General features: G+C 31.1%; 2 protein-coding genes across 3 annotated transcripts; both read left to right on the top strand.

Annotated features, from left to right (window-relative positions):
- The first annotated feature begins 575 nt into the window (after positions 1 to 575).
- Positions 576 to 8,017, top strand: LOC106719024. Of its 2 annotated transcripts, none has more exons than XM_014513259.2 (6): positions 576 to 794; positions 879 to 996; positions 1,144 to 1,593; positions 1,676 to 1,732; positions 5,988 to 6,109; positions 7,005 to 8,017. In XM_014513259.2, the coding sequence occupies exons 2-6, from the start codon at positions 942 to 944 to the stop codon at positions 7,266 to 7,268; spliced, it is 948 nt and encodes a 315-aa protein (XP_014368745.2). In that variant the 5' UTR covers positions 576 to 794; positions 879 to 941; the 3' UTR covers positions 7,269 to 8,017. The 2 variants fall into 2 exon arrangements, with proteins under 2 accessions (XP_014368745.2, XP_014368744.2); XM_014513258.2 differs by having other exon boundaries at positions 879 to 1,071.
- An 823-nt stretch (positions 8,018 to 8,840) lies between these two features.
- Positions 8,841 to 10,780, top strand: LOC106719025 (28S ribosomal protein S31, mitochondrial). The gene is made up of 6 exons (XM_014513260.2): positions 8,841 to 8,939; positions 9,027 to 9,304; positions 9,426 to 9,549; positions 9,767 to 9,925; positions 9,997 to 10,217; positions 10,487 to 10,780. The coding sequence occupies exons 1-6, from the start codon at positions 8,929 to 8,931 to the stop codon at positions 10,747 to 10,749; spliced, it is 1,056 nt and encodes a 351-aa protein (XP_014368746.2). The 5' UTR covers positions 8,841 to 8,928; the 3' UTR covers positions 10,750 to 10,780.
- Positions 10,781 to 12,913: the final 2,133 nt, after the last annotated feature.

The following is a 12,913-nucleotide window of genomic DNA, read 5'->3' as shown; positions in this document are numbered from 1 at the left end:
ACTAAATCCTTTTACTGGCTAATTTGGTTTTCCGGATTTGAAGTAAATTTTAGATAATATTATAACATACAATTAATGAAAAAAAAGGCGGAATAATGATAAATATTTCAATAATTTATAATGGCTTTTTTTCTAGCACTATTAAGACTTAAGTTGATAAATAAATATTATTTGTCGGGATATAAAAAAATAAAAAATATGTTGTAAATGTACAAATATTTCAATAATTAAACAATAGAAAATTATAATTATAACATTATTTAATTTTAAATCACCTCTGGCGACAGTAATTAATTAATCTGTCTTAATTTATGTTAATCTGTCTAAATTATATGTACAACAAAATTAGTGCGAAGGTATAGATAGGTACCTAATGCGAAGGATGTGTTTATTGTTACACAAAATTTGTTGACGGTTGCAATTTTACTCTATCAAAAGCAATAAAAGCGTTACGTTCATTGTTAAAGTTAAGAGCACAGACTACGGGCAATCGGTGACGTACCGCGCGCGACCATATTCTTGTTCTCGACATAACCGCTCCTTCACAGGCTCTCAGTTTGAATTTGGCGCGACGACATACAGTCCAGTAGCGGACGGCCAAGCTGCACGATCGCGCCATTGTGGGCCGTCAGAAAACGAACAAATTGAAAGTTTCGCTTGTGTTATTTACATTTTTGTTTGTTTTGGTAAAAGAAGAGACCGGTTTTTAGAGAATTAAGACTTTTAAAAACTAAAAATTGAATTAAATACATATAGTTTTAGTGAATTTATATAGTGCAAACGAAATATTTTTGGTATGTAATGTGTTTTTTGTTATCAACTCTCGGTTATCGTGCGCTCCGTGCGAACTTTTAATAAGCTTTACTTCCTTTGTTTAGGGACGGCGTCGCCCACGTTAATATTTTGCATAAACAGTAGTACGCTGTACCATAACAATAATAATGGACGCAGATAGAAAAATAAACTTATGCGAGGGGGTTCCTCTTAACTCACCAGGTGCGGCGAATATTTTTTTGAATACTAGTAATGATAGAAAAGTTAAAGATGGAACTGTGATACATTTAAAAACAGGTGACTATAGCTTATTTATCTTTAAAGAATTTAAATTAATTACGTGTTAAATAATTTGTGTTGTATTTTTAGAGAAACCGGCAGACGTCGGAGTGCATATAAATACGACTTTGTCGATAGCGTCTTCCAAGAAAATAAAACTTTTGTTCATAATGAACTTCTTGCTTAGCGTCGTGTGTATGATAATTAGTTGTTCGGTAGCGTTTTACTACTGGAATGAGATGATATCGATGAGGAAGCAAATAGAATTGGTGCGAGAACAGTTTTTAATTCAGAACTTTAAAGACGGTGTAGTGGTAGAAGACAAACCCATGCACAGTGCTCTGGTGTCGAGGATGCGGCCTCAAGTGCGAGCGGAGGGTCGCGAGCCGCGTATGAACTTTGCCAAAGGAGACATATCACCAAATGCCAGAAGATACTATGTTGAAGACCTTGGGGAGGACATGTTGCTTGTTGATTCCAGTAAAAAAGACTCAAAAGAAGACAAAGCATCTGTTTACGACATGGCAGCATTCCAAAAAGGTACATATTTACTTAAATCTATTCTAGAAGTATGTTAAAGTTTTTTTTATATATTTTAAATGTTTAAAATGTTCTATTTTAGAGCCTCTGGTAGTTCACTTCAATGGAGCAATTAAGGAAGTCAATATGGGGTCTCAAGGTAAGTCCATACCTACTTATTAATTACATTACTTTTAAATAATAAATAGTATTAATACCTTTTTTAGTCTTTCTATCAAATTTGTAGTATTCACAAATTACTTTCTTCAGCATTTTTTTTTTCTATAAGACAACTTGAATAGCAAGATTAACCGCCACTATTATGGTGAATCACAAATAAAGTAACAAAGAATAAATACTCAGTATTAAAATTATATTTAATTCCTAATATTATGTACAAATAAATATTAACTGTAACTACATTGTATTAATGTTTACATTTGTTTGAAATAACGTTTGGACCATTCATTCACATATCACAGAGTAGTGTTCACAGCACAACAAATATGTTATTTACATGATAATTTATGTGTGTACTGCAGGATGTCTAAGTCCTAGTTGTATGCATTGTTTGGATGTTTACTTAGCCATTCAAATTGCAACCTTTTGTATACAACATTAAGTGCAAATCAGAATAAATAACTTAATCTTAATATACAAACTTGATACTTGATTAAGCTTAAATGAAGGTTCAGATGGAAATTAATCTGTTAACAAATGCAAGCATCCAGACACTATTGTGATGTTCTTTTTAAGGAAAGCTGTCTTTAATTAAAGATGTGCATTCCAAACTTAAATTGATACAATTTTATTGATCTTTTTAAGAAGGATACTATATACATAGTGAACATTAAAATAAAGTTTTGAATGTAAATGTTTATGCTTTCTTTTTGTTTTATAATTAGGTTTTATAAGATGATACATAGTTATCATGTTTAGAGAATTATTTTGCATTAAAATATTTAATTTTAATTAAAATAAATTGAAGCATGTAATGTTGTTAAAATGAATATATTGTGGACTATGGAATTGTTTAAAAAACATAAATTACTAACTAAAGAAGTTAACTTTATTTTCAGTTTAAAAATCGTTTAAAGATTGATTTTTTAATTATTATTACCATTAACCAATTATTTAAAAATAGTTTTCTTTTTTTTACAAAAAGGCATTTTAAAAATTGTTTTCCTCACATTTTCTATGATCAATATTTTAGTTTTTACTATTTTTTTTTTCGTCTATGGTCATTTTAGGCGCGAAAATTACTGACTCGGTTAAAAATTCATTTGCTTTTAATTAAGGTACAAATTCACATGGTCAAGCTGTAAATATTTAGGTCGAGCAATGAAACTTGAGTTGCTAACTGCTCAATAAAAAACTCTTGACACGATCCAGTTGCAAAGATTAAATTCGTAATAGACGCAAACACTCAAACATTTTAGTCCTTATCAAGAATTTACAACACAACAATAACAATAATAAACAGTCCGATAGGGTTGCCATTTGTTAAATACTTTTATCGTGCTTTCTAATAATTCAGCTAATTATATTGTTAAAAATACCTTTTGAAAACATATAAAAATATATTTTCGATAATCTGCACGATATAAAAGTTCCAGTCAGACTAATGTCAGGGGTTAAGGTATCAAACTAAAGATTTAAAATTTTACGTCTCAAAAACAAACATTACGAATTTATTATCTAAAAAAAAATTGTAGCTCTGTAAAGAACCTTAGAAACTGGTGATGGTTCGGGAATTAATCATAAACAAAAATGCCGTTTGACACCGTCACTTATCAGTGTCTACAAGGGGATTTTATAAAATGTGACAACTCATTATAGTAAGAAATTCAATTTTACTCTTAACTCTAGTCTTATTTTCTCCCAACCTTATGCTATTATTTTTAGGCATACCAATGGTTAATACATCTCGAAAACAAAACCAATCGTTTCCCCACAGTTTTACTTCAAAAACCCGACCTTAGGTCGTCTTACTATCTTACTTCTTTACTAATATTATAAATGCGAATGTTTAGATGGATGGATGGATGTGTGTTTGTTTGAAGGTACCTCCGAAACGGCTCAACGGATCTTGATGAAAATTTGGCACAGATGTAGAACATAGTCTGGAAGAACACATAGGCTACTTATTAAGTACTAGCTTTTACCCGCGACTCCGTCCGCGCGGAGTAAAAAATAGAAAACGGGGTAAAAAATTATCCTATGTCCGTTTCCTGGTTCTAAGCTACCTGCCCACCAATTTTCAGTCAAATCGATTCAGCCGTTCTTGAGTTATAAATAGTGTAACTAACACAACTTTCTTTTATATATATAGATTTATTTTTTGAATTCCGCGAGGACGAAGTCGCGGGCGACAGCTAGTAATTTATATACTCAGATATAAGGCTATCGCATTGTTATTTATTATATTGCAAAATAAAGAACCACTTTGAGGTTATCTTAAAGTGTTCGCGCCGTTATGTGACACATTGATACCATTCCAATTAAATTATCATCCATCTATTGTTGTACTTAGAAAATATTCGTACAAAAGCATGTAATCGTCTCTTTCATTGTCGTTGAAAAAATTTATATAACAATAATTTTATTATTCCGTAAAATCACGGGTACTGCACTCAAAAGTGGTACAAAATAGACGTATTCTATCGGAATAGGTACTTTAAAGTTTAAACCAAGTATTACATTTATAGCCCTTCTCTTGATATTACAAATCAATAACGAAATTACATTTTAATGTACAAAGAATAGGGTCTTATATGACTCATTTGAAAACACTCTCATAACAATTCCTATAGTCGGATCATAATAGTAACTATGTTTATTACGTATTAACTATGTTAAATTGCGTACATATATACAATGTTATTATTTTGCATATTAATTCAGTTGAGAGCGTCGGTGGCTCAGGGGTTAAGCACTTGACTTGCAATCTGCAGGTCCTGGGTTCGAATCCCGTCATGTACCAATGTGTTTTTCGATTTTCGATTTACATATGTATACATTTATCCGACGTTCTTACGGTGAAGGAAAACATCGTGATGCAACCTGCACATATCTGAGTAGAAATTCAATGATATGTGTGAAGTCAACCCGCACTTGGCCAGCGTGGTTGACTATGGCCTAGTCACCCCTAACTTAGTGTAGGCTCCGAGCCCCTCGGTGGGGACGTATAGTGAGCTGATGATAATATGAATTCAGTTACATACTTCTTACTTCGGATATTCCATTTTAAGTGTTATTTAAATCGATAAGATAGAATTGTTTTTGCTTTGGACTTAAAAAAACTATTGATATACGATTTTAAATCTCAGTTTACTGAGTTTAAATAATGAGTCTCTGTAGATTGTTATACCTAAGGCAAAGGGCATAAGACAATAAGATCAGGTTCAAGTTTAACTGGAATTGCGACGCCGCAATTGGGCGTACAATTGTCATCTCCACGGTGGAGAATCTTTTCCTACTAGCGCTTCTACAATAAATCCGCCATTGAGGATCTTTTTAGATATATATCTAAAAAATTAATGTACATACATATGGTATATTTTTAATGTTATCGTTCAGTACAGAAATTGATCCGAGTTCTGTCGAGTTGTTTTTCCTTTCTCTCGACCTTCATTAGTACAATCGCTTAAAAATTGTACATATAATAAAGAAGATAAATCATTTTTTTCTTAGAACTGTTGTCTAGAGGCATACCTAGATGTTTATCCAGAACAAAGTAACGGATTTTCCTTATGATTTAATTATACAATTTTATGTGGTAAAAGTAAGAGGTATGCATCATTTTAGCCACCGATAAAGGTCTTAAACAGTAAAAAAATTGTCATTTTTTTATTTAAAATATATTTATTATAAAAGTTATTTGTCATCTAAAACACACAATTTTCTATAATGATCATATTTTGGTTTAAGAAAATTTGTAACTTTTGTTGAAAATTTAATTTTGAAACATCCTATATATCGAATAAAATACAAACATGTAGTATGGGCTCGCATATCAAGTGTTGCCAACTCATATAGCTCCAGTGATCATAATGTCAGTAATTATTTAATTATGCGATTACATTAACGATTTCCGCTTATCGTGTAAACAACGAAGCCTATCGTTACAAGTTACATCAGGTAACACTAATGAATTTATAAAAAATGTTAACTTTCAAGTCTTTTATCCCAATCGTGGCTAAGAACTAATATATTAATAGGCTCTGAACGAAAATAACTTCTACACTAATATTATGAAGTAAAAAAAAATTGGTAATTTCACGAATCAACATAAATTTGTTGCGAAATTTACTTGAACGAAACTTACTATTGCAATCTACCCTTATCATGTCTCTGAGATCGATTAAGGAAAGGTTCTTAAAACATTTAATGCTTATTATATTTTTTTTCCTCAGCAATCGTGGGTCCATGGCTGCGCGACCTGGAGGTGTCCACTAAAGGAAGCGAAACCAAAATAGAACTCAACACCAACTACTTCGTCATTCAAGAATCTGGACTGTACTTTATTTACACACAGGTTAGTTATCTGCCTTTGTATTCCTTACCGTGGGTTTCTAAGACGAAAATCTATGTTTAAAACATATTGCTACCTCTATTTTGTCTAAGACAATGACAGGGATGACGATATTTTTTACACAGAGATTTCGGTCTTAGAAACCGACAGTTATTATTTCATAGAATGCAATTATAAATGTTTGTGATTTCTAAAATTTCATGATTCCCATAAATTCACGTTAGATTCAGTCCGTTCTAGTCGTGGGAAATAAATTGAAAAAAACCAATTCGTCATTCATCACTAGCACTAAATATTAAACAGGACAGATGATTGAAACAATAGCTAGCATCAGTTTATCCCGACAAGGTGTGACTCGTGCTTTAATAAAGTTATGAATAATCTCTAACACACAAATACTGTATTTGTATTGTGACAAATACATACATGATTTAAATGTAAGAGAAGCCTTCTTATCCGCCTTATACCTAACTTCGCTTAGTCTAAAATCCTGACAATTTTATTACATTTTGATGCTACATCTTTTATCGCCTCCATTTAGTTATATCCAAATGCGGATAAACTAACATAAATAATAATAATAATCTATACTCTACAGATGTACACCTGTCGTAGAGAATTTTTTTTCATCTACAGTCAGGACCCTTCGTGGTGTTTTACTTACAGAAAAATGTCTTGTTCTTTGCAACGAGGCAAACTCCACCCCTTCTTAAAAATGATAGTAATTATTCGTGTATAAATGAACGTCTTCTTTCTTAAATTTTAAACCTGCGTCCTATTGGTTATTGTTTGCGCGTCATCGTCTCATTGCTTAAGAAACGTTCAAACGACTGTCGCTTTTAATGTGGAATACCGCCAAATATCCCGATAGTACTTATCAATTCGTGATTATTTCCAGATCGTGTATTTAACACACGCGCCGAACTGTTACTTCGTATGGGCTCGTCAGCCAAACCAGGATCCTCGTCTACTGAGCACTTGTGCGACAGGCGACGACACGAGCTCGCGCGCTCTCGACCACTCGCAGATCTCATGCGCCACTCACACACTCGCACGACTCTACAAAGGTGATACAGTCAACATCGCACAGAGAGAACAGAATAGAACGCTATGGCTGCGTCCCGGGTTCACTCACTTCGGATTCATTAAAATTAGTTCCTAATGGCTGTGAAAAGTGATACTTAACCGAGTAAAATTACTTCATTTTTACCTGATTGTCTCTGGTAATGTAAAATTTCGTTGTGACCGTCTGTAGCTGACGACTGATACGATTTTGATGATTTAGGTGTCATTAATTTTGTTACTTTTCCTCTGAGTGTCAGTCAGTCGGGTTTTTCAGTTTTTTAATTAACAAATAGTTTGATTTGTAAATAAATTTTCACTGCCAACGGTGCATCAAAATGTTGCTAACAAAGTGCCATATTTGATTTCATTTGTATATTGGTAACATCACAAGCGATTGTGTACTTATGTTAAATATCTTAATTATAAGTTAATATTGATATATTTAGTTGAAATGATATTGTCTAACAATAAAACGATTTCAACATATTTTGTTTGGAAAATGACATACAAATTTTGACTTTATTTGCTCAAAAGCATTTACTACATTGAAATGGTTTTTATTTGGCATACTTATAGATTTACTGTTTATTCATTTACATTATGTTATTGTAAATTAAAAGTCAATTTAGGTTTAAATTTCGTTTAGATATTGTCTAAGAATGGTGCCGATAGTCCGTCATATTAAGTAAATAGAGCCTACCGGAATTTGTAGTCATAATTTAATCTTAAGTTAAAAATTTGTTATAAAAAAAGGGTATATTTCGTCTTCCAGTGCTCATAAATTTCAGTACATTTTACATTGTACTTTGTAGCAATAACATTATCTATTTAGTTTTTTTCTAGAATTACCGAAATATCTGTACTAGAAATATTTTGTTGTGCCTTTTAAAAAGTGTAATATAAAAATGACATAAATGTATACAGTAGAAAAATAAAGAGAAATAGCTTTAATTTATTGGTTTTTTTTTTCGCCGTTATGTATATCTTTTTATCTGAGCCATTATGGCTTTTAAAATTGTATTTATTTATTCTACTATGCAGTGCTATTTACTTGATACATGTAAATATATGTTTTCGATAATTTTCAATTTATAATGGAATATCACATTTCTCTAAAAGTCAATTTTTTTAAAAAACTTATGTAAAGTAACCGTCTGTTATCTACAGCCAAAGCACTGCTACAAGAACATTTCGTGATGTGTTATTCTGCATGAAAAAAACAGAATCTATATTTTTATAATTAACTCGTTATCCACCCCGAAGGGAAGATTGTTCAGGTAAGTTTATGAAAACTCGTTTTATTTTTGTAGTTTTTGACGTTGTTTACTACAAATAATTATGAAGAAGTTTGTTCTAAAGAAATATAAATTCTTTGTTAGAATTAATTACAGTTTACATATACCAAGGGGGATTAACGGAACCATGAGTCATAATCCAGTGACCAGTGATCAATCATCATCATCCATAAAAATTTAACTGACACGATAAAAACAGAAAAATTCGTCACATATTTGTAGTAATTAGCAGTGTATTTTAATATCGTTAAAAGTTAAGGTAAATCCTTTTTGAAAAAAAAAAAAACGATAGTTTGTACAAGAAGTAGAAAATCGATTTTGTAATCTGTCACTCGCACCGCTCTTTCTCTATGGAAAACGGTACATCAATCACTATCATAACCTCTTAAAAATAAATCAAAAATCTATTTACAAAATACATTTTTAATGTAAACCTTTAATAGTAATAAGCCACAAAACAATATGTTAACGAGGTTCGAAAGCGTTCTCTGACATTTTCAAATCTTTATCTTTGCTTAATATTTGTTTTCACATATTCACTCAATGTATTTTATTTTCAGACTAAAATTCAAACGAGATTTTAGGTTGATTGTGAGATGTTTGTCTGAAACTCCACCAGAAAAGGATGGAAAAGTACCAAATATAGAAAAAAAAGATGATAAAGTACAAAATAAAAGTAATTCTGAGAACCCGACAGAAAAAATTCAAGCTCTTCTCAAAAGTATGATGGCAGCACCTAAAATAAGCGAAAGCGAGTATAAAGAAAAGTTCACTGTTGCTCCTGAAAGAAAGCGGAAACCAAAAGGCGACGATGTAGAAAAGAATACACAAAAAATAGGTAAGAGCAAAACATCTCATATGAGTAAAAAGTACAAAGAAAAATAAATAATATTCACAGCTTCCTTCAAACATTCCTTGCTATTAATGCGTAATATAAATTAATCTGTTTAATTTTATAGAAGAGACTCTTACAAAAGCAGCAGAGGAAGTTGCTCAAGCAATTGGTGGAGATGTGAAACATACTGAAGCTGAATTGTTGTCAAAGGTTCTCGGCAAAATTAATCAGACCTCTACAAGTTTAAGGTTGGTAAATTAAATTAAGGTCCCACATACTTTTATTATGGAAATTACTATATTATAATGGAGCTCAAACAGCCTAATCGTGGTAAGAATCCCGTTTCTTACGAACATTATATTAGTAAAAACCACGAAAGTTTGAAGTTATATACTATATTATAACTCGAACAACAGGTATTTAGTCAACCTTACTGTACCTTTAATTTATTTATTTTTCTTCTAGTGACTTATTAGTAGGAATGAAAGTGGATCGTACAAAGGAAAGTGATGAAGGTTTCAAAACAGAAACTCGGGGGCAGCAAGTTAAACGACTTGTGGAGAGAGCACGAACAGAAGCCCCAAGAACCAGATTTGCATATAGGAAAGAATTTGTTAAAAAGAGGTAAGATAGACACACATAATTAATGTTTTAGATTAAAATATGATTAACTAATTTCCATTACCTTGTCTCAGCTTACCCCAAGCCACAGCAGTCAATATATTTGGTGGGGAACCTTTGGGTATATTTAAAGCAAAAGAAGAGAACTATGGTACCAAGCTTGATATGTGGGACAGATTAAACCAAAGGGAGTTAGATCTAGCCACCTTACAACAACCTGCTAATTACTTCCAGAAGATGATACAGTGGACGGAGCAGGGGAAAGTCTGGAAGTTCCCCATTAATAATGAACAAGGTAACATGTTGTAATTTTTATGTTTATGAGTTACTCTTGTGGCAATAATTGAAGAGTGAGAAAAGCTGTTTTTTTTTATTACATCATTTCATGTTATTTTATCTTTTTAATTAAATTTAATTGTATATTGCTTTACATGTTTGTGAAAATAATTCTGTACAATAAATAATTATGTACATTTAAAAAAAAAATTGTGCAGATGTTTCTTTTCAGTTAACATATTTTTCTAATATAACCTTTGCAACTGATCATGATTATGTTTATTTTAGGACTTGAAGATGAAAATAATGTGCACTTTTCTGAGCATATATTCTTAGATGTCCACTTAGAAGGTTGGTGTCCCAGCCGTGGGCCAATCAGACATTTCATGGAATTAGTGTGCGTTGGTCTCTCCAAAAATCCATTCTACACAGCTCAGGAAAAGAAAGATCACATTATGTGGTACAAGGAATATTTTGAATCTAAGAAGGATGTGTTATTAGAAGTGGGGGCGTGGGATGATAAGCCTATTGATAAGGAAGTCAATGTCTAAACATAACTTTATTTTAGTTGTAGAAAATTAATAAAACATTTCAATCTGTACGTTATTTCATTTAAAATTTTGTAATATTAAATATTAATATTTAATATTACATTTAATATTGAAGTCCACACTCAATGTTAAATTCTTAGAAGTTTTTTTTTAAATGTGAATACAGTTTAATTTAAACTGTTGATGTTTATGAACTAAAATTTACAACAAAAGTGTCTATGAGAAGTTTTCTAGTGAGCTAATAATATATGAGGAAGGTAATGAAAATAAAACCAATGTTTATTACATTATTTAACTTTATTGCACCTATAAAAGTACACTTCGTTGCTAGTTTCGATGTTTATTCATTCTAATACCGTACCAGATTACATACTAGTTAATCGTAAGTTAATCTGTTACCTGATTAAATAGTCATAACTTATTTCTAACTGGGATTTTACAATCACTTTTGTATTATTCAATAACGTATATAACCAGTTTATCCCGAAAAAAGATCGCACAATAATTATGCATTATACAATATTATATGTAACTAGCAAAATGAAATTTGCGAACCCGAAATATGATTTCAAATTTTCATTTTAGGAATGATGGAAAAGAAAAACGTAACCCTTATAGGATCACTTTGTTGTCCGTCTATCTGTTTATCAAGACCCTTTTTTTTGTCCTTGATTACATAATTTGATGTTACAATTCGAGGGGTGAAAGGCTATTTGATTTAAGCGACATTTTTTGCGATATTGACTTATATATATATTCAGAATCAGGGAATTTTTCTGATTCTGAATGTATATATATAAGTCAATGTCGCTTAAAACAAATAGCCTTTCACCCCTCGAATTGAATTTAAAGTAAAATTTCTAACTAGGTTTTAGATTTTGGACATTATTTATGTATGTAGGTTATAGACAAACAGACAAGAAAGGTGAATCAGTGGTCATACAGATCAGAGCGGAGTTTATCGTTTTAATGATTGTCAGTTCAACTCGGATTCATACAAAATAATTTTTTTGTATGGAAATTTCGACTTTCTCACATAACCTCAGAGATAAAGAATTACTGTACAACCCAAATGTATTCGTACCGTGTGAAATAAGGAACTCATTACATCTAAGTACATATCCTTATATTAAATGTCGTATACATTAAAAGCCTCCAAATTATTCCAAAAACGAAAAAAAATACGAACAATGTGCACTTAAAAAATCTCCATATTTTGTACAAAAAAAAAACTTTCTGAAGAGTATTTACATCAAGAACTGGTTGTAAAAAAGTATTTAAAAAAAACGTTCTTTAAATTGAATTTGTTCGCGTACGACAAAATGTACAAAACGATTACATGTTTTGAAGAACACTTAATATTATGTTAAAATATAAATTAACTAAAACATGCGATGTACTGAGTTTTAAAAGCTAGTAGTTATGTTTCTTGTTAATTACTGATATTCTTAGAGATACGTTTATATATCCATATCCTGTTAACATTATTCCAGACCAGCGATCGAAATCAGTGCTGGATTATTGTTGGAATCGTCAGTGCATATCAGTTTGAGTTTACATTTTCTACCAGTTCCTATCCAGCGCTGATATTGATCACTGGACTGGAATAATGTAAACTGGGCATAATCATGTAGTTTCACTGCCGAAACACCCTAACAAGGGAGGACATGTTTTTGTTCCAATTGTTTCGGCAGTGGAATTGACTTTGTGCGAAAAACTTCAGTATTTCGAAGGTTCATCAACAAAATAACTTGAAGATCTTAAGAAATAACATTAAATGTAACATTATTATTAAAACGTATTGAATCAACTTAATGACCTACATTATGAAATAATTAAATTTATCCCCGTAAAATTTAAGGAAAATTAACTAACATTATCTAATCGTAAAGAATGTAAAAAGAGAAAAAAAACTATTGGAATGGAAAAGGTCCTCTTTAATTAAACCGAATTTTATTTTGTTACATATTGTCTAATTTATTTTATTACCTTTAAATTTATTTGAAAAAAAATAAGCAAAACAGTTTCAAGATGGAAGACGAGTAAGGAAGAAATTATTAGACGATCTAATCGTTTAAGAAATCGCGAAGTAAAAAAGTTAAGTTTAGTAGAAAAAAAAAATCGCCATTGTAAAGTATATTAACTCGTGAACTATTGATAAATA

Source organism: Papilio machaon, chromosome 2 (assembly GCF_912999745.1).
Source record: "Papilio machaon chromosome 2, ilPapMach1.1, whole genome shotgun sequence".
In the NCBI taxonomy this organism is placed as follows: Eukaryota; Metazoa; Arthropoda; class Insecta; order Lepidoptera; family Papilionidae; genus Papilio; species Papilio machaon.
The sequence above is the reverse complement of the archived record's forward strand: the minus strand, read 5'-3'. Positions and strand labels throughout refer to the sequence as shown.